This window comes from Felis catus, chromosome B1 (genome assembly GCF_018350175.1).
Source record: "Felis catus isolate Fca126 chromosome B1, F.catus_Fca126_mat1.0, whole genome shotgun sequence".
Taxonomy (NCBI): Eukaryota; Metazoa; Chordata; class Mammalia; order Carnivora; family Felidae; genus Felis; species Felis catus.
In genome coordinates, this window is record NC_058371.1 from 132,088,855 (window position 1) to 132,114,566 (window position 25,712).

At 40.9% G+C, this 25,712-nt stretch overlaps 1 protein-coding gene, 1 long non-coding RNA gene and 1 other non-coding gene across 7 annotated transcripts in view; 2 read left to right on the plus strand and 1 right to left on the minus strand.

Annotated features, from left to right (window-relative positions):
- HERC3 (HECT and RLD domain containing E3 ubiquitin protein ligase 3) overlaps nucleotides 1–16,128 on the minus strand; it is a 112,226-nt gene extending 96,098 nt beyond the window's left edge. Inside the window, exons 1-3 of one of the 3 annotated variants that reach the window (XM_023252940.2) lie at nucleotides 15,974–16,128; nucleotides 13,519–13,579; nucleotides 2,853–3,120 (exon numbers count right to left, since the gene is read on the minus strand). In XM_023252940.2, coding sequence (XP_023108708.1) covers nucleotides 2,853–3,078 — 226 coding nt within the window. In that variant the 5' untranslated portion in view covers nucleotides 3,079–3,120; nucleotides 13,519–13,579; nucleotides 15,974–16,128. Of the gene's footprint in view, nucleotides 1–2,852; nucleotides 3,121–13,518; nucleotides 13,580–15,028; nucleotides 15,243–15,973 lie in introns of those variants that run through there. The other 2 variants (XM_023252941.2, XM_003985179.5) reach the window with 2 other exon arrangements.
- LOC109499364 lies at nucleotides 15,305–22,321 on the plus strand. 3 transcript variants are annotated; one of them, XR_006596957.1, is made up of 4 exons: nucleotides 15,305–15,604; nucleotides 19,539–19,974; nucleotides 20,592–20,733; nucleotides 21,320–22,321. It is a non-coding gene; the product is annotated as an uncharacterized LOC109499364 (long non-coding RNA). The 3 variants fall into 3 exon arrangements; XR_006596958.1 differs by lacking the exon at nucleotides 21,320–22,321 and adding an exon at nucleotides 20,922–20,977; XR_006596956.1 differs by lacking the exons at nucleotides 20,592–20,733; nucleotides 21,320–22,321 and having other exon boundaries at nucleotides 19,539–20,000.
- On the plus strand, nucleotides 22,031–22,137 carry LOC111560264. The gene has a single exon (XR_002742022.2). It is a non-coding gene; the product is annotated as a U6 spliceosomal RNA (small nuclear RNA).
- Nucleotides 22,322–25,712: the final 3,391 nt, after the last annotated feature.

The window sequence follows — 25,712 nt, forward strand, 5'->3', positions numbered from 1 at the left end:
CATTAAAAATAAACCCAAATGGTCCCCAATTTAGAACCCACCTACCAAAGAAAAAAGTTAAAGAGAGGGAGGTGCCCACCCACATTATCTTTCCATTCAAAGAGGCACTATTCCACAGCTGCTATGGAGTTTATAATTAACAGACAAGCTTAGCCAACAACAGAAATTTCTGGAATCTATTGTAATTTACACTACAGCCTTGCTTATTACAAATTTAGATTACAAGCATGGGCTGGGTTCTGTGGTGGAATCCAAAAGCCTTCTTGAGGCACCTCTGGCTCAAGTCTCTTTCAATCACTCAGCCTTGCCTACAGGGAACAGTTGCAGGCCGAGGCGTTGGCCTGACTGGGTATGCAGGCAGAAGCTGTGACTGCTCCTGTTCACTCACTCGCAGAGCCCACAAACCTCCCACCACTAACTCTATAGAGCTGTGTCAGAAGGCTCCACTGGAACAATGCCACATTGCACTCAGATGTGTTCACCATGGTGCCTCCCACAGGTCTTTGCTATCCTTGTACTGTAAGCTCTTTGTTTCCTTTCTCAGGTGCGACCCCTGGTTGAATCCTTTCACCTCAGGTTCTAAGACAAAGGTGTCCAAGGAGGCTGCCACAGAAGGCAGAGTCACAGAGCAGACAGACAGGAGGGCCTGGGCAGGGCAGATTCACAGGTCATAGGTAGCTTTGCAGAGTCGTCTTTACAATTCGAATCTACTGCATCAAGAGCTACACTAGGACAGGAAGTCCCCTTTCATAGGAAAGGGAATTGAGGCTCAGACATACAATCAGAGATGAGTAACACCTGCACTAGGTTTGTCTCACTCCAAGGTTCACCCTGTGTTCTCTCTGCAGTACTGGAAAGATCTCCTCCTCATCTTCCTTCAAAGACTGGCCAGGGTGAGTACAAATCTTTTAAGGACTATTGGTATGAAGTAGGTCTTACATGTCTCTAAGTCCTGGTTGAGTGTACACATTCCCATGGGAAAGACCAAGCTGTTGGACTGTGACTTGCCATTAATCCCTCTCTAGGCATTAACTGTTAGATACTGGCTCTCATTGGGGGCAACGGAGCAAGAGTACGGGTTTTATGTAAGACTCAAGTGAGTTTTAACAGGAGAAAGGGAAAGACCTTGGTTTTTAATCTTTTCCAAAAAAAAAAAATTTTTTTTTTTAGAAATCAAAAACCTTCCTACATATTATACTTTCATATTAATTGGTAAAACACATAATGGATAGGATTTACTAACTCAATTATGAATTGGTAGCACCATTACTAAAATTTTATTTTAATGAATAGAATCTACTTACATTTGAAAACCTGTAGTATCAGGTGCATTGCACATGTAAATACACATGGCCCATGCTGAAACTCTTTCTGTGAAATCCCAAGAGTCCAGGGCCCTGATGTTAGAAAACCCCTGACTAAAACATTAGGATTTGCTCCAGGGAGCAGGCCTGGTGGGACATCTGAGGGAGGGCTCCAATGAAGGAAACTGGAGCAAAGAACAGGGAAGGAGCCCACATATCATACTTCACATACTTCATAATTTTCCTTCCTTAAGACCAGCCTGATAGCCCTTTATCCAATGATTAACATTATTAATTTATAAATTAATACTGACATTCGGACAGGTGAACTACAGAACACAGCCACTTGCTATCGGAGACAATAAATATGAGAAAGAAGGGAGACAGTGTGTCACAGAAAAAATTTAGCTCATCCTAATGCCAAACTGACCTTCCTAGATGAACACGAACACCTTCCTAGATAAAATCATCTAGAAAAAACAGCAAGGCTCTTCTTTAATGAAACTTCGGTAGGTAGCCTCACTTGATTTGGATTGAATAAAAAAGATAGTAACAAACAAAATGACATATGCCCATGTTAGTGTAAAAACACACAACATGGTCACAATTGAAGACCCTATCTTACCATTTCTCACCACAAGGAGACTCATTTAAACATCATCACTTCTACTCCAAAATCCAACACTGAGAAGGTACCTCATAGATTCACACTACATGTATACTGAAGGTCAACCTTACACAAAAAAGGTAGGAAGAAAACTAATTCAAACCAACGGACTTTAAATATGCACAGCACCTTTTACCCTCTATCACCAGTCTTGCCATACTATTGAACATTCCCTGAACAGTGGACTGCACCTTGATACCCATGCTTTTTAAAAAAATAAATAAAAATGACTGGGTACACTCGGGTGTGTGCAATAAGCTTAATGTTCCTGCCACATTAATACACACACACTTGAAGTCTTACTCATGCTTCCTCCTTGACCCCCAAAGGCAGAAGGAATGAATCCCACTCCCCAATTCCCTCCAGCATACTCTTTGACTTACTTCAGACATCCTTCCACAGAGGATCCCTAGAGCCACATCATCACTACCTCCCACTTATCTACCTACTCACAACTAGCACAGCACTTAGCCCAAAATGCTAAACAAAAGCATGTGGCCAAAATAAACAATGAACATGCAATTAGGAAAAAAAAAAATTAGGTGAAAATATTTCTGATATTGAGTGTATGAGGATTACAAATCCACAAAACGATCAAAATGTCTTAGCATTCAATCACTGGGGAAAATCTATTTCTTTAACTCTAAATTAGTCAACCTCTCTCCCCCAGTCAGTGATATTACATGTCATCTAATAAGAGGAAAAAGGAAAAGTCTGGCTTTTTGTTCAAAGACTTGAATTAAACACAAAAGTTCCAAACAGTAGACCCCTGCACCCAGTCAGAGCCTCTTGAAAGATAAACACTCAAAAATCTTCCACCAGCTCTCCCCCTTTCCTCAGCCTTTCCTCACCAATCATCAAGGCAGACTAGGTGTACTCACCGGGCTGATTTCCTTCCCTCTCGTGGCCCAGCTGCCCCTTGGTGTTCAAACCACACGTGTAAACTTCCCCATCCTCCAGCAAGAACACGGAGTGGTTTCCTCCACAGGCCACTTCCTTGACACTTCTATCTGATATGAATCCACACACCTGTGGCTCAGCCACAATCCCTTGCAGGTTGGTGCTGATCCCAGGTTGGCCCAGAGACCAATATCCCCAACATAACATTGTTCTTATCCTTCAGGGAGTCATGTAGCCGAGAAAAGAGTTCTGTAAAACAAGGTTAAAAAAAAAAAAAAAGTCAGAGAAAATCACTTTTATTTATTTATTAAAGCTTATTTATTTTGGGAGACAGAGTGTGTGTACATATGCATGCACGTGCAGTGGAGGGGTGGGGAGAATCCCAAGCAGGCTCCGCAATGTCAGTGCAGAGCCCAAGGAAGGGCTTGACCCCAAGAACTGAGAGATCATGACCTGACCTTAAATCAAGAGTTGGACACTTAAACAACTAAGCCACTAGGAACCCCAAGGAAATCACTTTGAAGTAGTAAATAGAATCAATGAAAAAAAAAAAATAACACTCCCCTGGAGGATGTACTCTCTCTCATTCAAAATAAATAAATAAACTCTAATAAATAAAAATAAACTGGGGCACCTACGTGCCTTAGTCGGTTAAGCGTCCGACTTTGGTTCAGGTCATGATCTCACAGTTCATGGGTTCGAGCCCCATGTTGGGCTCTGTGCTGACAGCTCAGAGCCTGGAGCCTGCTTCAGAGTCTGTGTCTCCCTTTCTCTCTCTCTCTGCCCCTCCATATCTCTCTCTCTCAAAAATAAACAGACATTAAAAAAATTAAATAAATACTAACACTCCCCTTAATATTCTTCAGATACCTTGCATGTCAAAATGATAACATAATATCACTGAAAATGTTCATAGTAATGATGCTATTTTTGTGTTTTATTAAGAGTTCAAAAAAATATTTCTAAACAAATTTTGTATTAATGAATAGTGAACACTGACACAATGTGATTTTTAGATCACTGATGAGGAACTCCGAGTACAGAAGAGGAGACTGGCTAAAACAATTTTGCAAACCATTATGGCAATAAGTATCTGGAAGTTACCCTCACAACTTCATCGTGTCCTTTCTCCTTGCACCTTTTGAATTTTCTTATTTCATTTTTTTTTTAAGTTTATTTATTTTGAGAGAAAGAAAGAGAAAGACAGAGAGAGACAGAGACAGAGAATATTCCAAGCAGGCTCCACACTGTCAGAGCAGAGCCTGATGCAGGGCTTGAACTCATGAACCACGAGATCATGACCTGAGCCGAAACCAAGAGCCTGGCAATTAACCAAATGAGCCACCAAGGTGCCCCTGCCTATTTCATTAAAAAAAATTTTTGAACTAATTAACCCCTTTAGGTAGTCTATTGTTAGCTTGGATAGTAATAATTCACCACTTGAAACAAAAATGAAAAATGGGGGGGAAAAGGTTATCTTCTCTGCCATTTCTTCTTACACATCCTTCTGGCTCAGAGTCAAGCTTCACTTTCTACCTGAAAGCCTCTGGGGACCCTTCCAGCCACAGTTAGCCTGCATCCCTCTGACACATCTACTATACTGCCTTGGAGACTTTCTCAGTATCTTATAACTTAACTCCTCAGCCAGAATTTAACTGCCTTAAACAAAGACCACACAGTATAGCATATCTCTTTGAGTTGGCAGCTTCTCAATCAACTTTTGGCTGATTACTGCTGACTCCAGCCCAAAGTTTCACTACCTTTTAGAAATTTATGTTTCCCTTTCATACAAACAAAATCTCATCCCTCTCTCCCAGTTCACACTCACCAGGATGGCTATAATCAAAAAGGGCAGTTAATAACAAAGGTTGGTGAGGATGTATAGAAACTGGAGACCTCTACATTGCTGGTGGGAATGTAAAATGGTGCAGATACTTTGGAAAACATTCTGGTACTTCATCAAAAGACTGAACATATAGCTATCATATGATCTGGCAATTTCACTCCTAGGTATCCAAGAGAATTGCAAATATGCATCCACACAAAAATTTGTATATGAATATTCATAGCAGCATTATTCATAATACCAAAAAGAAGAAATAAACCCAAACACCCATCAGTTGATGAATGGATAAATAAAATGTGGTATTTCCATACAATAGAATATTTTTTGACTACCTATGGTAATGTTACCTGACTTACTCTTTAAATTCTTAAGGCTTTCAGGAAAAGTATAGAAAACCGAAAATAAAATGTAAGACTGAAATTGCTTTCTTAACCAAATAGTTCTGCTTCTTCCCAAGATTCTTACTCCTTGTCTAGACTCTAGAACTAAAAGGATATTAAGCTTAAATGTTATTCTTTGAGTTAATTACATAGGAGGAGAGAGAAAATGCAAACTGGGGCAGGGGAGTAAGATATACATCTTAAAAGACCAGCAAGAGCACATAATCTTTTCATAATTTAATATTCCCAACTAACTTCTTCATTTTGAATGTTTCATGAATTTGTCCTTTCCCGCCACCTACCAATGATTACAGAAGCAGCATACAACCGTCACTGTGCTAATAAGCATTTTATATTATTATCTCATTTCATCTTCACAACAACCTTGTGCCATAAGTACTATTTTTAGCTTCATTTTCAGATAAAGCAAGCTTCAGAGAGATTGAGAAGCATGCCCAAGGTCACACAGCTACAAGAAGTAGGAACCAGGCTATGAATCTAGGCCTGATGCCAGTGTCCACAGTCTCATCTACTAGGCTACAACTGCCACCCAAGCTGATTTATAGGTCACCTACAGGAGCAAGAACACAAAAATTACTTGCAGAATGACTAACGGTAGTCAGTATACAATACAGGATGCCCAGTAAAGTTGAAAATAAAACTGCCCTCTGAGCGTGAAACTAGTCAGAATTAAGAGATAATGGCTGAGATTAGGCAGCTGTAGCATTAAGCCATCCCGTTAACCAGCCAAGTACAAACAGTGTGTCTAAAAATATGACATCAAGAAGCTATGATTGTATGTCTGCAAAAAGATCCATAAACAACGCTCACAGCAGCTTTATTCATACTAAACAAAAATGGCAACAACCCACATGTCCATCAACAGGAGGATGGATAAACAGATTGCAGTATATTCATAAAAGAAACACTACTCGTCAGTAAAACAGGGGGAGAGGGCATAGCTAAAATGTACTTCAAGTAAAAGAAAGCTGCAACTCAAGAGTGGCACCAACTGCTTTTTTACCCATGTCCCGAAGCCCCTCTTTTATCTAGTAACAAACTCTCTCCCCTCTCTGGCACAAGGGTAAGCATGACCCTGGCCAAGGCATTCAGAGAATACCCGCTCCCCAACCCCCCCTCCACCCCTGCCACAAGCCATACACATGAGCCACACCAAGCCAGTCAAAGAATCCCACCCCTAAGCCACAGGACATGACCCACAGCAAACCAATCAGAGAACACCTCCTAAGCCATTGTGATTGGCTCAGGGATAGGTTCACACTCCCAGGGGGGCCAGAGTCCTTCCCCAGTAAGCTCACCAGAGCTCTGAAGGAAGGCTGCCTTTTGCCTCTGAAGGACAACTGAGGCTGCTGGAAGCTATGTGCCCTGCCACATGAGGACACCTATAAGCCATTATGACTCAGGGTGCGTGGGTGGCTCAGTTGGTTAAGCATCCAACTCTTGGTTTCAGCTCAGGTCATGATCTCATGGCTACGTGGAATAGAGCCCCTTATCGGACTCTGTGCTGCCAACACACAGAGCCTGCTCTCTCTCCATCTCTCTCTGCCCTTCCCCTGTTTGCTCTCTCTCTCAAAGTAAACAAACTTTAAAAAATTAAAATACATAAAGATAATTTTTTAAAAATCAAAATAGAGTTAAAAAAAAAAAAGACATTATGATTCTACCAGCTATATAGTTTCAAAGACAAAGGACAGAAAGGGTCCTAGTAACGGTACTTAGCCTTGGATTCCCTCTTGCCTGGTGCCAGCACTACTACCTTCACTCTCCCTAACGATAGCTGTACTTCATTGTTTGTGAACTCCATACTTGTGAATTTACTCACTAAAATTTATTTGTAACCCAAAAGCAATACTTGGGTCATTTCTCAGTCATTCCCAGACATATGCAAAGAGAGGAAAAATTTGAGTCACCCCTATATGCACTTTCCCAGCCAAAGTCAAACAAAATGATGTTCTCATTCTGTAAAAAAGTGGTCTTTCTGCAGTCTACGTGTTTCTATATTTAAAAAAAATTTTTAAGTGTTTATTTATTTTTGAAAGAGAGAGAGGGAGAGCATGAGTGGGGGAGGGGCAGAGAGAGAGGGAGACAGAATCTGAAGCAGGCTCCAGGCTCCGAGCTGTCAGCACAGAGCCTGAGGTGGGGCTTGAACTCATGAACCACGAGATCATGACCTGAGCCGAAGTCAGACGCCTAACTGACTAACAGGTGCCACCCAGGTGCCCCCAGGTTTCTACATTTTTGTTGGTGATTTTGCTATGCCCCTGGGCCTGGTGCTAAAGTGCTATCTCTAGTGTTCCTAAGTACAACAAAGCTGTGCTGTGTCTCACAGAGAAAATACATGTGTTGGACGAGCTTCAGTCACACATGAGTTATAGTGCTACTGGCTGTGAGTTCAATGTTAATGAATCAATAATAGGATATATCTAAAAAAGGGAAGAAGAAATTCACTGATCTATACATGCAGCAACTCTGGAAAGTGCTAAAGTAACATCTGTACGGCATAAAGAAGCTACAGAAAAGATGTTCAAAATAGCTGAATCTGTGGATTCAGAGATGATTACAGTGTGTGGTGGACAGCACTGCTACAAAGCTGATAACCAAAGAAATATACTGTCACTTACTGAGGGCCAGAAAAATGTTAAAAATCCTCTTGACTAGTGTTAGAGCATAAAGAAATACTGCATACAATTAATCATTTGTAAGAAATGTATATTAAACTAGGTGTCTAAACAGAAATATACATAAACACACACAAAAAAAGATTATACACTGATTGGTTGACCAGAGACTCTAAGCAAGAACCTAACTAACCCTGTATTTCTATAGAGGCAGTAGCTCAGTATTCACTAACAGCATTGGCAGCAACTTCATAGAACTACCGTGAATAATGAAAATCAATGCTATCTAGACTGGAGTCTCCCTTTTTTATTTGTTTAATATTGTTGATATGGATTTCTATCATTTGATATTAAAAAAAACCTCCTGACTGATCATATTAATAATTACATTATTAAGAATAACAGCAGATAAGACTTAATTTGAGCTTACTCTATGTCTGGCACTTTTTCTATGTGCTTCACAGATATTAACTCATTTAAACCTCTGTAAGGTGGGTGCTATTATCATGTCTAATTTCCAGATGAAAAAAAGTGGAACCAAAACAAAAAAAAAAAAGAGAGAAGCATAAGGGAAAAGAAAAAGACAGTGAGACAGAGTGAAGTGACTTGACTAAATCACACAACTAGGTAACTGGAGAATTAGGGTTTCAGCCCGAGTCTGCCATATAATAAGGAACCTAGAAAACAGACAGCCATAGGGTCAGAACTTCCCAATGTCTCCAGCACTGTCCAGAGAGAAAGGGTACCACTACCAGTCAACCTATTTGAAATGCTAAGTAATCACTGCTGAATAGTGGAGGTAGGTAGATCAGACTCTGTTACATTAGTCATTAAATTCACTCAGCCACTTGCCTTGCTTAAATTCCATGATTAACAAGCAACCTTAAATAACTTGGTTTCCAAGGCAGCTTCTACTATGGGTACAGAACACTGTGACAGGCTGACCCAAAAGTCCCAACCTTCTTGGAATTTCTACTTCTCATTATTAATTTGGCATCCTGAGTATATCAGCTTCTTATAAGTCTGTTTAGCATGAGTCAGTCCTTAAGAGTCAGCTGAACTCCAGGTGCTTTGGCCAACTACAAGCCTGAATAAGCAGCCGAATGTATGGCCTCATCCTGATTTAACTACCATTTATTTCAAAAGAGACAAATAGAACTATTGTTCAAAAAAGCTTCAAAAATCTTTCCCACCTGAGCTATAGTAATGGAATCTTCAAGTAACCAAATAAAAACTACTTACTAAGAGAAGTAATGAAATAGCAACCACAAATAAAATGTATTCCCATGAATGGATTAACAACCCTAATTAGAAATGTGATCTAGGTCATCATGGTGTTCTGCCAAAACTATACAGCAGGAGGCCCTAAAATCATCTAGCTTGCAGGAGAGGAGTTCAATGCAGTGAAGAGAAGCAGCTATTAATACAGCTTTCACTTAAAAGTACATCCTAGAAGAACCCCCAAATCTAGTAGCAACTAGAAGACAGTCTCTCCTTTGCTGTCCTGTCTGTTGCTCCCTTGTGGTATATTCGATAAACCTCTATCTCCTTTAAAAAAAAAAAAAATGGGACACTTTGCAGGCTCAGTCACTTAAGCATCTAACTCTTGATTTTGGCTCAGGTCATGATCTCATGGTTTGTAAGATCGAGTCCCTGTCAGCATGAAGCCTGCTTGTGATTCTCTCTCTCCTCTTTCTCTGCCCCTCTCCCACTCCATTTATTTATTTTGAGAAAAAGAGAGCAGCAGGCACAGAAAAAGAGAGAGAATCTCAGGCAGGCTCCATGCTGTCAATGCAGAGCTCCACGCAGGGCTCAATCTCACAAACTGTGAGATCATGATCTGAGCTGAAATCAAGAGTTGGATAGTTGGCCTGGCCAACTGAGTCACCCAGGTGCCCCTAAATAAACTTAAACAAAATCTGGTAGCAACTGGCATCCATGAATTTAAGGTTTATGTTCAGCCATGTTCATCAATGGCATTCTGCTCTCCCAGGTCCTTCTACCCATTTTTCCTCACTCACTGTCTCTCCCTTGCTCCTAGAGGAATAGAATCTTTTCCTTCCTTACAGAACACAAAATTATGAAAGATGCTGCAGAAGAACACAGGACTGCACTCTAGTTCAGAACCTAACACCAGCCACTTCAGTCCCAGCCCCTCCTTTTCCTGTCTTATTTTCCCATCACAAAGCAAAAGAAGAAAGACGTTCTGTTCCTTCAATGGCACACCTGGTACTTTTCCCAGCCCTTCTCCTCATCTATTTTTGGTAAAAGATTCAGGATAATCTCATCAGGGTTTATTTAAGGGTCAAAAGGACTAAAGTTCAAGCCTGAATTAACCACATGCTAGCTCTGAAACGTTGGGGAAGATATTTAGCCACTGTTTCCTGTCTCTAAAATGGGGAAAAGAACGAGTGCTTAGCATGATGCCCCTATAAAGTACTAAGTGACCAATAAATGTCAACTGCTGTATCACTGCTACTCCCTAGTCCTAGTGCTCTTCCCAAGACCACAGCCAACAGGACAATTCCCAAAAGAGGCTGGGGGAATGACTCCTTTCTTCCTCCCTGTGGTTAGCATGAGCTATGTTCCTCCAAATCTGTGCTATAGTAAAGCACCACTACCGCCATCTGTCATAACTTCCATGAAGGGGATTCGAGGTTGCTAGGAGAAAGTTTTTTAAATTCTGCGTAGGGCAGGAGAGTATATAAAGCTCTTTTTATCAGTCCTAGCAAGTTGAGTGCTAAAAGATAAGCTACAATTCCTAAACTTTGTCTTATTAATCAGACTATGCCCACAGCAGCCTAACAACTGATTCTTATTCCTTGTCTGAAAGTCACTGAAACCTAAATAACACTCGGCAGGACTTGTAATCTCATTTATAAGATGGATAAGCTGCCTTTGAAATAAGCTTAGAAGCCATTTCCTAAATGGTGTACAGGGAGAAAGGGAGTCTTTTTCAATAGCGGGAAAAGGCAATGGCCAAGGCTTCAGTGCTCTACAGGCCCTCCCCAAATCCAAGCTTTAAAAAAATTTGGAGCCAAAATTCAAATGCCAGTAATAAAGAAAATTCACTCTGGTGAATGTCAAAAATATTACTACCAGACAGAAATGGCACAGAAAGCAAAAAGAAGTTTTCAATAATGTGAATCCACTCCTTGCTGTTTTCTCTCTCTCCTTCACTTCAGCTGAGCTTTGGTTCTCTCTTTTAGCCAACACAGGAAACATTTCTACTCCTCCCTGCTGAGCCTATTATAGGTGGTGCCTTCTTCATTACTTGGTGGTGGGGTTTCATGAAACCAGAACAATGATCTCTCCACTGTGTGTTTAAGCTGTGGGCTGCCTTCAAGAGACATTTGACCAGCCTGGCAAGAACTGAAAAGTGTGAGTGTCAAGTCAAAAATGTGGAGCAACCAGGACTCTTACAGCTGGTGGGAATGTAAATTGGCATAACCACTTCGGAAAACAAGTTGGCATTATCTAGTGAAGGTGAAGATGTGAATAGCCCACAGCACAACAATTTTGCTCCTATGCCTATGACCAACGCTGTTCAACTTACCGAGCATCTACGGTGCTCCTGCACGATGCTGAGAACTGGAGACACAAAGATGGAGTGAAACCCGAAAACTGAACTTTATGCAATGATGGAAATGTTACATACCTACACTGTCCAATACGGTAGCCACTAGCCACACATGGCTATTGGAACACTTGAAATATGGCTAATGAACTGAGGAACTGAAATTTGAGGCGTATTTAATTTTAATGTAAGTCATATATGGTTTGTGGCTATCTTATTGTACAATGAAGTGAGAACCCCATGAACATGTGCCTCAAGATACAATGCACAAGGATGTTCATTTCAGCATTGTTTGAAATAGATAAAACAAAGACAACTCAAATGTCCATCAACAAAAAAAATGGATAAACTGTGGCACAGCAGTGAAAAATAAATGCATCTCACAAACCCCACTGAAGCTAAATCTTGAAAACAATGTTGGGGGGCAGGGGGAAACGTTACAGAAGAATTTAGAGTATGATGAATTTTTACAAAATCCAAACACAAGTACAACAAGTACTAGGAGATAAACATATTAGTGGTGGCAAGGCTATGTAGAAAAGCAAAAAAAAAAAAAAAAAAAAAAAAAAAACCAGGATAAATACAAAAAATAAGGTAATGAATGATTATGAGGACAGGAGAGTTGGAGGGTACAATCTGTAAAGAGCACAGTGGGAGCTTCAATAACATGGCTGATGTTCTGCTTCTAAACTTTTATTGTTGTTTCTTAGCATATATATTACATATATGGTTTTATGCTTACCATTGTTTCACAATAAAGAAAATGAAAAGTACTATCAAGGTAGGGCTGCTGATTCTTGCGTGGTGTCCACCAATTCTCCACCCATGCAGACTGGGAGCTTCTCTGTGGAGGGGACAGGTTTCACTCCATCTCTGTGTCTCCAGTAATCAGCATAGCACAGGAGAACCATAGATGCTTGGTAAGCACCTAGTGAACTGAATCCAGACCTGGGAAAACTAGAACCCTCACGACTTAAGTTTGTTCACAGTTTTGTTTTCCAGGTAATGTTAGATAAGCATTCCCTATCAAGTAACAAAAAATAATACTGTATTTCCTCCATTCTAACATGCACTCTCCTCTCAGCACATTTGAGCAGATATAGAAAGTAGAATGCTTTCTACAACTGAAGCTGTCATTAAATGGGGGTGTTTTTCAATATCACCAGCATGCTAGAATTCAGGAATGTAATTCTGAGCTTCTTTTGTTCATTTCCCTACTGTTAGAGAAGTGTCCGGCTTACAGTAGTGGCTCAATAAATATTTGCTAAATAAAGAAAAATAGTTACTATCACTGCAAGCCTACTATATGTCTGAGTCTGGCTAAAAACTTTACAGAGATTATTTAATTTTCCCTTTACAATAACTTTGAGGCTTAGCAAGATTGTCACTTGCCGAAGAACATGTAAATAAATAGGTAAAATGGAAACTTAGTAAGTGGCAAAGTCTGGATTAAAATCTCATCTAGACTCCAAAGTCCATGCTCTAAAACATAATGCGATAGTATCTCTCAGACAAAATGAAGCCAAGTTCCACCCCTTCACCAATTTTTAAACTAAACAGTTAAAGAAAACTGCCCACAATTAGTGATTTTACATTAGCTGAATCGCTGGTGATATTTACAGGCAAACAGAACCTATGTTAGCCAGAGACAGGGGAGAGGCAAGTGAAACAATCCCAAGAGACAGTCAGACTTTACCCCCGTATCCATCTTGACTTACAATAAAATTAATCCAGTTACTGGTTCACACACAGAAACACATGCCTCTGACACCAGCAAGTACTATTTCTAAATGCAGTAAATATCTAAAGGGACCAGAATTATATCATCAAAGCGATCATCCTATTAAAGAGACCATAAAGTCCATTTGATCCAACCTCCAGGCAAGAGACTTACATTCCTAACCTCATTTTAATGGCAGCTGAGGCCTTCTGAGGCCAAGTAACTTTGGTCCTCTGAGAAGTAAATGGTTGAAGCAGAGACCAGAAACTAGGTCTCCTACTTCCTGGGCTCACCTTGTTCTGTTCACCTCATCACAGCAGAACAAAGTCATTAAGGATCTGTTAAGGTCCCTTTCTACGCAGCTATACTAACCTGAGTCCTTTACATAGTTTATCTTGTTTAATCCCCTTGTCAACTCTGTGAATCAGATATTATCTCCATGTATAAGTTGAGGTAACTGGGTTCAGAGAAATTAAGTAACTCACCACAGGTCACACCCTTAGCATTTGGACTAGAAGCCAGATGGTTTTACCTCACCTTGCAGACCTGCAAGTTAAAGAAATCATAATTAACATTGGCACAGTGCTTTCATGTTACTGAAAAGAAAATGAGAAGTAAGTTTTGAAAATAAGAATATATTATGCAAGCTTGAATATTCCCCAAACACTGTACCTCAAGACTGGAGTCTGGTTAAAGACCAGTAAGATAACCTCTAAGCAACTACAAAGATGTCATCTCTAAACGTGAACTTGAGACCTAGCACCTTAAAAAATTACTGGCATTGTAGTAGATATAAAGGAAAAAAATTATTTTTAAATCTCCCATTTGGGTTAAAAAGAGAAATTTTTGAAAAATAATTCAACTTCATCCATTTTCCTCCATTTTTCCCATGTACCACACACATTATAGTTTATTTTGCCACAACTGTTTTGAAGACTTTCTCTTTCATTCTTCTCATCACCACATCCTCTTTCATGCAAAACAAGATGAGACTATGTGAGAGCCACTTTAAGTCTCTCAAAAGAAAAAGTCCTCCAAAATTTTTAATATATTATCATCAGAACTTTATTTCAATCTTCTTGTGTAGAAAATCCCATTCATTGGAGAATATTACTTTTATTTCTGAAACTGCAGCAAAACTATCTTGTACCTCCAGTAGGAGTGCAACTCTCATGTTCTAAAAAACGTTTAATTATTATGCAAATCTTAAATTTACATTCGTTACTCAGAATGAAAGGCTATAACCAACGACTCCACCACACCATTTGGAACATTTTAGAATTTGTTTTTCTTTTCAAAAATAAAAACCCAACTACTTACAGAACAAGTAAAACTGTATGCTAATCAACTGTTTCTTTTTTACATGCCAAAGGAGTTTTGCCAAAGAGGCTTGAAACCTTCCTCCCTGAATCCTGCCTACTTTCTCCAGAAGGTTCCTAGCCTCGGTGTGGTCAGACGATAATGTGTAATTCATCTATTTTGCTTTAAAAGGTGCTTAAATATATATTACTCCCCTTTTCTGATTTACAATGACATTTCCTCTTCCCAAGGTAAAATAAGGTACAAAAGGAGAGGGCTTCACAGTAATCTTCCTACTAAAACAAGACATGTTTCTCTAGAGTCACTGCATTTAAAAAGGCTGCCAATCCTCATTTTATTTCACTTTTCTTTCCCCTCAGTCTGGAGTTAAAAATCAGCCCTCTTGATGTTATCAAATCATCAAATGAAAGGTTCTAGAAATAGCTTCCTATTTGTGGAAGGAGCGAGAAGACATACAAAAATGGAAGAGAGCTCTCGAATCGTCTTTCCTAAAACATTCCGTGTGTAACGAACGCAAGCAAAATCCTGAAAGGCTTGCTTAGCTGTGAATTCAAGGTACTTCCGAATGGGGCTGGTTTAAAAGCTAAAGTATAACGTAACCAGAAAACAGCCAGAATCAGTGGCAGACCAAAAGCCAAGTTCAAATACACATTCCCCGGGGCCCGCGGTGCATACCCAGAAGCACTGCACAGTTGCTTTAGGTGCTGCTCTACCGCTCTCCCTGGCTCATCTGTTTCAGGTTACACAGGCTCTTCTCTGTCAGTTGCCCCAGTTTGCCCACTCCACACGTTTACAAATGACTCAAAGTGCCCCCTGCTACCGAAAGTCCCAGCTCCTGACACCCCCGCGTCCGTCCACGCACTTACGTGTCCGCACACATACACACACACGCACACACACGTGTTCACACACACCCTCGCCCCGGCTCCGCCCCTCAGGCTGACTCGGGCCAGGAGGGCCGGGCACGGCCTCCGCGAGGTGGGTGGTGCCGGGCGCCGCGGCCCCACCCGCGCTGTCAGCTTGGAAGCTGAGCCCCGCGTCCTCGGTGCAAAGTCCTCCCGGCCGCCGGGGCTCCCCAAAACACGGAGGCCTAGCCGGCTCCCATTACGCGGGGAAGCGTCCGCGTTCCTCACCGCGAGGAGTCACCGGAGCCCCCGAATTCAAATAGGGGCAGGCGAGGAGGAAGGGGAGGATCCTCTTTTGGACTTTCTGCGTCGCAATTCCTCCAGGTCTGCAGACAACCGAGTCGAGGTGGGGGGCGCTCCCATTTTTAAAGCGGTTTCCGGCCTTTCCGGGCGCGGGGGCTCTCTTGGTCAGAGGGCAAGCCCCGAGAACGCCAGGGAGGCGCGCACCATGCCGAGGGACGCCTAGCGCGCCTAGCCCGGCGCAACCCAGCCGCCCGCGTCCCTGAGTCCCGCAGGCGCTGCAGGCGCCGCGCCCCGACCTCCCCGAGCGCCGGCCCCAGGTCGTCGCGGGGAGCGCCCTGCAGCTGCAGCCGCAGCCGCAGCCGCCCCTACCGGAGCCGCGGGCTGACAGCCGTGCCCGGCGGAACGCGGCGGTCGCGCGGCTGCAGCTCCGCGGTACCCTCTTCCCTGGAACCCCGACCTCCAACCCGCGCACCTTGGCGGCCGCCGAACCACCGCTCGGGATTCCGACTGTGACAGCCTAGTCTCTCCGGCCCGGCTCGGGGTTTCTCGGTTTTCGGCGTCACAATAATAAGGAAGTTTCCCCGCAAGCCTGCGGGCGGCGGAATGCGCTGGGCGAATGACTTCCCACCCGGCCAATGGGCGCCCTTCTGGGGCGGGCTGGCACCAATGGCGGCCGCGGCGGAGGCGGGGCGGCGAGGTCCGCGGGCTGGAGGCGGGGAGAGGCCCAGGCCGGGAGGGAGGCGGGGGCAGCCTGAGGTGACAGGACCCGCGGGCCCCGCGTGTGTCGGCCGGAATCCGGCTGCAAGACACCAAGCATTCGCTCTGGAATAGGATTGCTTTTCACAGGCGGGGAAGCGAGCGGGACTGATTAGGGGTCGGTTTTTTAGGTTTGGGGCTCTGGCTCTTAATATTTATGCAGAGGTGACCAAAAGCCTTGAGCATGGGGCTCAAGAAAAATCTAGAGGGTGACAACTGAGGGTGAATTATTAAGCGTTTTATTCCCAGTGGAGGAGTCTTCAGCTTCACACCCCTTCGGAAGACTGGAGGACGCGCGTTGCCGAAACGCCGGGCTGCGCGGTGGGAGAAGCGGGAAGGAAGTCGGCGCGGAGGCCCGCTCTGCCTCGGCCCTCCTGGAGGGTGGCGGGGGGGGGGAGGGGGGTGCGAAGAGGAGAGCGGTGCTGCAGGAGCCAAGAAGGCTTGGGGTTGGAGGGTGGTGGCTGGGGGGGAGCCTGAAAAGAAGTCGCAGAGCAGATATTAAATCTTACCATCTGAAAGACACCATGTGGCTTAAAACCCAGTAATGGATAAAGAAGTTTGTCCTCCCTACCTTCCCTGGCACTGAATCTCCCAGCTTTCTTCTCTTCCCCAAGGTCACGGGGCTTTCAGAGTAGTCCTGGTCCTTGTCCTTTTGAAGAAAACATTCTCACAGATGACTTCATGTATCTGTTGTCCCCCACTTACCCCTTAAATTTGAAGCACAGAAGCAGAGCACTAGGAGAGTACCACTCTAATCCAACAGAATGATTTTCCTAGCGGATGAATTTCTGTAACCTGTCATTTGAACTTGAAAGGTCCTTTGAGGCCAGATTCTTCCTAAGGACGTTCAAATCAGGTCAAGTCTGCCGTTACCTGTTCTGGGAATCTAATAGATCGACCAAGCCAGAAAAACAAAAAGTTTTGAGGAGTGGTGTATCCTGGGGATGGGTCGTTGTTGGCAGGCCTATGAACTCTCAGTGGAATAAAGGAAGTTGTCAAATGCTCCTGAGACAAGAAAGATAAAGCAAAATCTCAAGTTATCAGGGAGCTAAGGTCATCTAAGAAAATAGTTCCAGCATTTGAAGTTTGAATCACACTGGACATCTTTAGATACACGGGGACAAAATTAACAGGATTCCCTTATATCCCAGAGGTGTGGCAGTTTCATAGAAGTCTAGGTGTCTCACAAAGACATAATCCTAATTTAGTGATGGTATCACAAAAAGAAGCTAGGGGAATAGCCAGAGAAGAGTCATGGGAGAAAGGGGGATACCCCATGGTTAAGAAGGAGAGAGTGAGATTCTATAATGATGTACCAAATATGAGGTTTATAATCAATCAGCATTTAGGTCAATATATTTGCCCTATGACTCATGTTTATCACATGAAATTTCATCTTGAGAAAAAAGTTGGCTATCAAAACCTCAGGCCTGGAGGTGGAATATGAATGATGTCTAAATTACAAACCGAGGCACTATAAGCTTCCTTACCAAATAAACATCCAGAACCCTATGAACTTACTTATACATAGAAGAATCAATGAAGATACTTAGAGTACTTCTTTTTTTTTTAATTTTTTTATGTTTTATTTTAAATTTGAGAAAGAAGGAGAGACAGAGCGTGAGCAGGGGAAGGGCAGAGAGACAGAGAATCTGAAGCAGGCTTCAGGTTCTGAGCTGTACGCACAGAGCCCGAAGTGGGGCTCAAATTCACAAGCACTAAGATCATTGCCTGAGCCGGAGTCAGATGCTTAACCGACTGAGCCATCCATTTTCATTTTATTTTCTTAATTGAACCAATGTAAAATGGCAATTTCCTCAACAAGCATGTCCTACTCCATTTACCAAAATGGCTTTAAATGGCCCCAGCACCAACAATATTCATAATAGGAAATATTTTAACTAGTTTGAGAGGCCATAATTTACCTTTTCTTTGCATTTATATAGCTCTATCTTCCATTTCTTTCTGGCTTCCCATGTGTTCCCTAACAAATATACTGCATATTGTGCATCTGCTGCAATACCAGCCCCTGTGGATTTGTTGGTGAGCAAAATGGCACAGTCCCTGTTGCCTTCAAAAGGGAGGCAAGGGGCGCCTGGGTGGCGCAGTCGGTTAAGCGTCCGACTTCAGCCAGGTCACGATCTCGCGGTCCGTGAGTTCGAGCCCCGCGTCAGGCTCTGTCTGGGCTGATGGCTCAGAGCCTGGAGCCTGTTTCCGATTCTGTGTCTCCCTCTCTCTCTGCCCCTCCCCCGTTCATGCTCTGTCTCTCTCTGTCCCAAAAATAAATAAAAATGTTGAAAAAAAAATTCAAAAGGGAGGCAAACATTATCCAAATAAACATACCAAGGAGAACATACATGCTAACCATGAAAAATCTTATGAAAGAAAAGCATTCATGTTAAAAATAAAAGATTTAACCTAAAAAAGATCTGTAGGGGCGTGTGGGTGGCTCAGCTGGTTAAACGTCTTGACACGATTTTGGCTTAGGTCATGATCACACCGTGAGTTCCAGTTCCAAAGTTCCACATCAGGCTCTACACTGACAGTTTTGAGTCTGGGATTCTCTCTCCCTTCTCTCTCTGTCCCCTCCCTGGCTCACTTGCACTCTCTCTCTCTGTCTCTCTCTGTCAAATAAACTAAAAAAAAAAATTATCTGTCTCCCTGTCGCCCCCTCTCTCCGGCTCATGCTCTCTCTGTCTTTAAAAAAACAAAACAAAAAAAACTGTAAACAAAATTGATCTCCAGTTAATGCTATGCACACTCAAGTATTTAGGAGGAAGTATACTGACATCTGCAACTTATTTTGAAATGTACATTTTAAAAGATGGATTGAAGGATGGATAGAGGGATGGATAGCCGTATATACATGTGATAAATCCAGTATACCAAGATGTTAATTGTAGATGCTACATGGTAGGTAGATAGTGTTCATTGTACATTACTTCCAACTTCTCTGTATGTTTAAAAAGTTTACATTGAAAAATTTTGGAAAACAAAAAATAAATAATAAAAGGTGTGATAAGTTCTCACCGTAGCCTTTGACAGGCAGAAGGGATCATGTGGTCTAGCTCTAGCGCCAGGCAGGTGAGGAATTCCCAGTGACCAGAGGATGATACCCAGAGCTGCTGGGCTTCCGCCTGAACATATGCTGACTTGCCCCATTCTTTACAGCTCACTTCTTGAAGTGCATATGCCTATTTCAAATTGCAAGAAATCTTTAGTACAGTAGGAATACTGTGTAATAATGATTGTTTTCTATATTTAACCTACTTGTCCTGCAGACAAACATCACTTGGTGAATTTAAAGAGAGACAAACTTCTGGTATCTCAGATCAAACGTGTGGGAAAAAAGCATGTTGGCCACAACATTCTGACTTGAGGTATACTTTTGAAGAATTAAGTGTCTTCACCTCTGGGAAAGGAAAGGATTATTTGACAGGTAATGTGTGCACACCCTATGAAGCTACACAATGACAAAGATGCTTCTTTGTACCCCGGCCCCCCAAAATACTCATTTTGTCAATCTAGTCAATACTCAAAGGAAAAATTGGTTGTAAACATGTTTTACATATGTTCACTGTTTTTTGTTCTTTTATACAGTTTACTCAAGAAGCCTATGTATGCCCAGGCTGAATTGTCTAAGCTTTTGAAAAGTGTCCTATAACATACAGCCTTAATTTATTAATGTGAAAAATAACTTGGAAGGAAAATATCATGGTAAATCAATATAGCCATCAATCAAATAATTATGAAATATTTACTCAGTGTCTTCTATATGTATTGCTGGACAAGAAGCATTATTCCTGACTACAAAGAGCTCACAGCGACTATGACTATCCCCCCGTGTTTCTTGAAACTATTCATAAATTAATTTTGCATTTTTAAAAATCAAGCCATTTGGGGGCACCTGGGTGACTCAGTCAGTTAAGCATCCAACTTTGGCTCCAGTAATGATCTCACAGTTCGTGCGTTTGAGCCCCAATTGGGCTCTGTGCTGACAGCCCAGAGCCTGGAGCCTGCTTCAGATTCTGTGTCTCCGTCTCTCTCTGCCCCGCCCCTGCTCGCACTCTGTCTCTCTCTCTCTCAAAAAGAAATAAGCATAAAATATAAAAAAAAAAAATAAAAATCAGGCCGCTTGGATAAAGCACAACCATCTTACTTTAAACTTAAGAAACTCAGTAGTATCATATAGGTTAATATTAATTAATGTTAAAAAGATGGGATGGTTGAGCATTTCCTAAGAAAGCCTGTAGGGTGAACTTTGGTTTGTTCCTGAAGATGCAATAAAGTCTTTAGGAAGTAACATCTTTCATGAAGATTTCTCTTTTCAAAAGGTCCCAAAATTTGTACCCTTGGAAGTAGCATCCAGTCTACCACTATGACTACACTGACTAAACAAGTCCTTGGAGCAATACGGCAAATGTCGGTTCCTGTGTGACTGCATAGTGTATAAATGTTTTAACTGTGAAAAATGAGGTAACTGTTTTACCTTTCTAGATGCAAAAAACAAATTCTCTAGAAGTTTACTTGTGTCAAATCAAAATAAAATAATTTCATCAAAATGAAAAACCCTTTTTCTTTGAAGTTAAAAATTAAATCTGGGTCAAATTAAATTTAAGGAGTTTTAAATTTTTTTTTTCAACGTTTATTTATTTTTGGGACAGAGAGAGACAGAGCATGAATGGGGGAGGGGCAGAGAGAGAGGGAGACACAGAATCGGAAACAGGCTCCAGGCTCTGAGCCATCAGCCCAGAGCCTGATGCGGGGCTCGAACTCACGGACTGCGAGATCGTGACCTGGCTGAAGTCGGACGCTTAACCGACTGCGCCACCCAGGCGCCCCAAAGGAGTTTTATTATATCCTAGAAAAACTAAAGTGATCCTATGGAATTTCAAAGGTGCACACATATAACAATGTTATGCAGCTTTATAACTTGACCATAAATTCTGGAAACGAAGTGAATATGCATAATAAATGATTTCTTGCTTTACCATGACAATACGTGACATGTTTGATGACAGAGACATTACCTGATATGTTTTAAATGTATTTTCTCTTGTAGCAATACATAGTTCTTGTTGCAGTTTTTCTCCATCCTAGCAGAAGCATCTTCAATGTGTTATCTTCGTTGACTTCTCTCATTTTTACTAAATAAACCTACACCTTTAGCATACTCCAGAAGAAACAAGGAATCAGAGGGGTTCTATCTGTAAAGTTGATATATAACATAATATACCTTAATACAAATCTGTAAAAAAATAAAATAGTATTGTTTGTATTTCTAAACTTTATGGCTACCCTTTATATAAAGGGAAACTGATAACTGGTATTTAACTTTCCATTGGTCTTCAGTATTTTGTTTTCATCCTACATGTAGGTAAAAGTAAAAGCCCAGTAAAATCAGCCATTATATTTACTTTTAAATGGTTGACCAACAAGTTGTTCTTACCTTATAGATACTTAAGACACCATCGTATCTTATAGATATTACAGCTAATTCTGTTTCCCTCTTTCCATTGGCTTTTGAAAGCCTGGAACAAAATGTATGTCCCATCTGTAGAGAATCTTACTGTGTGCATTTTGAGAAGTAACCTCATTTCAAGGTTCATTTTAACTTTCTTCTGTCATTTTCCTCGTGTACTCATTTATTTTCCCACCTACTTAAAGAAAATAACAAACTTGTTTTTCTCTTCATAAATGTAATAGATATTCACTATGTAAGATGCATAAAATACGTATAAGAAAAAAGAAGAAAATAAAAACGATCAGTCCAGTGCTTGCTTGGGCAGCACAGATGCTAAAATTGGAACGATACAGAGAAGATTAGCATGGCCCCTGCGCAAGTATGACACACAGATTCATGAAGCTTCCATGTTTTAAAAAATAAGAAGGCAAGATCAGTCCATTCACCACCATTTTTAGTTCTTACTATTTTGTTTATCCTTTTCTGTTGCATATATATGCATTTCTAAAAGTGGATCATTTTATACATAATATTTTACACTGCTTTATGAACTGAACAATATATTTAACATCTTCAATAAAATTAAATACTACTCTATAACATTTTAAATTTCATGTAAATTATATTTATCTACAAAATGAATATACTTTAACCAATTTCTCATTTTGTGTTTATTTTCCATTCTTTGCCATTATAAACAATAGTGTAACATAGTTACACAGTGAATATAACTAAATATTTGCCCTCACCCTTGATTCTTTCCTTAAGATAAATTCCTAAGAGAATAATTGCCAGGTGCCTGGGTGGCTCAGTCAATTAAACAACCAACTTTAGCTCAGGTCATGATCTCATGGTTCATGAGTTTGAGCCCCACGTCGGGTTCTGTGCTGACAGCTAGGAGCCTGCAGCCTGCTTTGGATTCTCTCTCTCTCTCTCTCTCTCTCTCTCTCTCTCTCTCTCTGCCCATCTTGCCCTCTGTCTCTCCCTATCTCTCAAAAATAAATAAACATTTAAAAAATTAAATAAGTTTAAAAAAAAGAATAATTGCTAGGTCAGGCAGAATGCAAACTCGCAAGGCTTTATATTATATTGCCAATACTCCCTGACAAAAGATGGCACCAGCTAAACATACACACAATATCTAAGTAGCCTTTGTCCAACCCCCTTACCAATAATGGGGTTGCTTTGGTTTGGTTTTCATTTTATCTTTTTTACTGTATTAATTTTATAAGTCATCTTATGTCTCAACTAGAATATGTGGGGTATAAACAATTAAAAATAAAATTTTTAAAAATTCTAGTAAAGTAAAAAGCCAAGTGGCACACATCTGAAAATTAGCTTAGGTAAGATGTTTCTAAATATTCATATCAAAAAAATAACTAAATGCATAAAAATGTATGATTAGGGTTGTTGGTCCTTTGCTGAAATTGTTTGATATCATGTGACTCCCCAATTTTCCCACATACCTGCCAAAAATAAAAAGTTCCAGGAAGGAAGTCCTTTACAAACTCAAACTCCTGTTAATCATATTTTTTTTGTTGTTAACCATATTCTTATTCACACACACGCACATACCAATAACAATCGGTTGATGGTTCACCAAGTTCCAGAGCAAAATGAAAAGAAGATAAAGTGTCAGAATTTATGTTGTCCATCAATAGAATGGTAGCCAGAGAAGGTATTTTATTGCCCATTTCTCAAAAAGAAAATGTAGTGTCATGACTTGTAATATCCATTGTGGTCCAATCACCTTTGCCATCAATCACCTTATTATGTATACCAGTGCGTCCCAGGCTTTATAGAAGAAAATGACCTTACTGACCAACTATTAGAGAGGCACGTACTTTGAGTTCTTCTGTAGCCTTTAGAAGTGGATTAGTACTATTCTATCCAAGTTCTTGCCTGGTTCTCTTTTTGACTAACTAGATAAAATTTCAAGGTGGATGTACAGCTACCAGCCTAGAACCAGTTAAAACAACCTACCCAGCCTTTACCCTGGGCCTTGTTAGCGTTATGTTCTGATGAATTGTACTGATGTTTCTGAGGGTAAATGGCTTGGATAGCATAGTGAATTACATAATTTCCTCCAAAATCCATGTCTACCTGGAAATTCAGAATGTGAATTACTTGGAATAGGGTTTTTACAGATGTAATTACTTTCATTAAAATGAGGTCATAGGTCATAACATGAGGATCAGGAGGGCCCTAAATCCAATAACTGATGTCCTTATTAGAAGGCCATGTGAACACACAGAGACATAGGGGAAACTGCTATGAGAAAATAGGCATTGGAGTGACATGTCTCTACCAACCAAGGAATTCCAAGTAACCAGCAGAAGCGAGGAGAGAAGCAAAGAGAGTAGATTCTCCCTCCGAGAAGAAGAAACCAAACTGCTAACACCTTGATTTGGGACTTTAGTCTCCAGAACTGTGAGATAATACATTTCTGTTATTTTAAGCCACCAGTTTGTGGTACAGAGGTAAGTACACTGCTACAAAAAGCATCCAAAATAGGCTTTTCATGCAGTCTAGCTGTGGCATCTGTGACTAGGTTGATTGCCAGGACTGACTGACTGATATGGCATCTGAGCCTACAGTTCCCTTTCTCTGAGAGCTCCGTGTGTGTTCTTCCCAAAGTGTCAACTCAATCAAAAAGAATGACATTTCCAAATTGACAGTCTATTCTTAGTCAAGATATATGGGGAGTATATTCCCTGGGCTACATCTTTCCAACAAGCACTGATATCCCTTTGTAAACAAATGTAGGCAAGCCAAATCTGTTTTACAAAGTGCCTCTCGCCACCTGATATTTTGTTATAGTATCTGTAAAACCATAATTCCATATTAGTTTCACTCGGAAAGCATATAAATTATATAAGATGGCACTTATACAAAACTTGACCTTGAAATTCTAGTCATTTCAAAGACAAATCATTATATTTTCCTTGATCTTACAGCACAGCAAGTACCCTTTATGAATTACTATAACAGTAGAAGCAGGAAAATATTTAAATTTATTTTATTTATCCCACAAAGTAAGACTTTGAATGTTAAAGTGAAATTTCATGTCTATGTAGATGACCCAAGAAAATCAATCATACCCATAGGAAACTCCATCAAGTACAAACTTAGTCCATTCCTTTATAGTATTTTAAAAGGAAATCTTGACATTAATCATTTTTATTTTTTAAAAAGTCAACATTACATGTAAAACAAAATGGAAACTGTTAGTTTTGGTCCATACAGAAGTGGAAAACCAGTTACCTAAATAAATTGTTTAGGGAAGAGATTCTGACTCTAGGTCAGCCTCTAAAGCATTCAGTGGGCTTCGTTATGCTGAATCTAAGCTATATTGAGAAGGACCTCTTAGCCTACGGGACTGACATCAAATTTAATCACAGAAACATTTTACTTCAGAGATCAACTAAGCAACTCAATGATTTATATCACTGAAAAACAAATAGTTGCGTTAATTAAGCTTTCTAATGGGGTGCCTGGCTGGCTCAGTTGGTGGAGCATGTGACTCTCGGTCTCTGGGTTGTGAGTTCAACTTCCATGGTGGGTGTAGGGATTACTTAAAAATAAAATCTTGGGGCGCCTGGGTGGCGCAGTCGGTTAAGCGTCCGACTTCAGCCAGATCACGATCTCGCGGTCCGTGAGTTCGAGCCCTGCATCGGGCTCTGGGCTGATGGCTCAGAGCCTGGAGCCTATTTCCGATTCTGTGTCTCCCTCTCTCTCTGCCCCTCCCCCATTCATGCTCTGTCTCTCTCTGTCCCAAAAATAAATAAACGTTGAAAAAAAATTTTTTTTAATAAAAATTAAAAAAAATCTTAAAAAAAAAAAAGAACAAGCTCCCTAAGATTTCTATGCCTCATCTATTCTTTGAATAGATTGCCAATGATAATGATTTATTAAGTTATTTTAATATTCACTTTGTGGAGACAGTAGATTTGTAATATTTAGAAAAGTCCTTTGAGAAATACAGATGAAA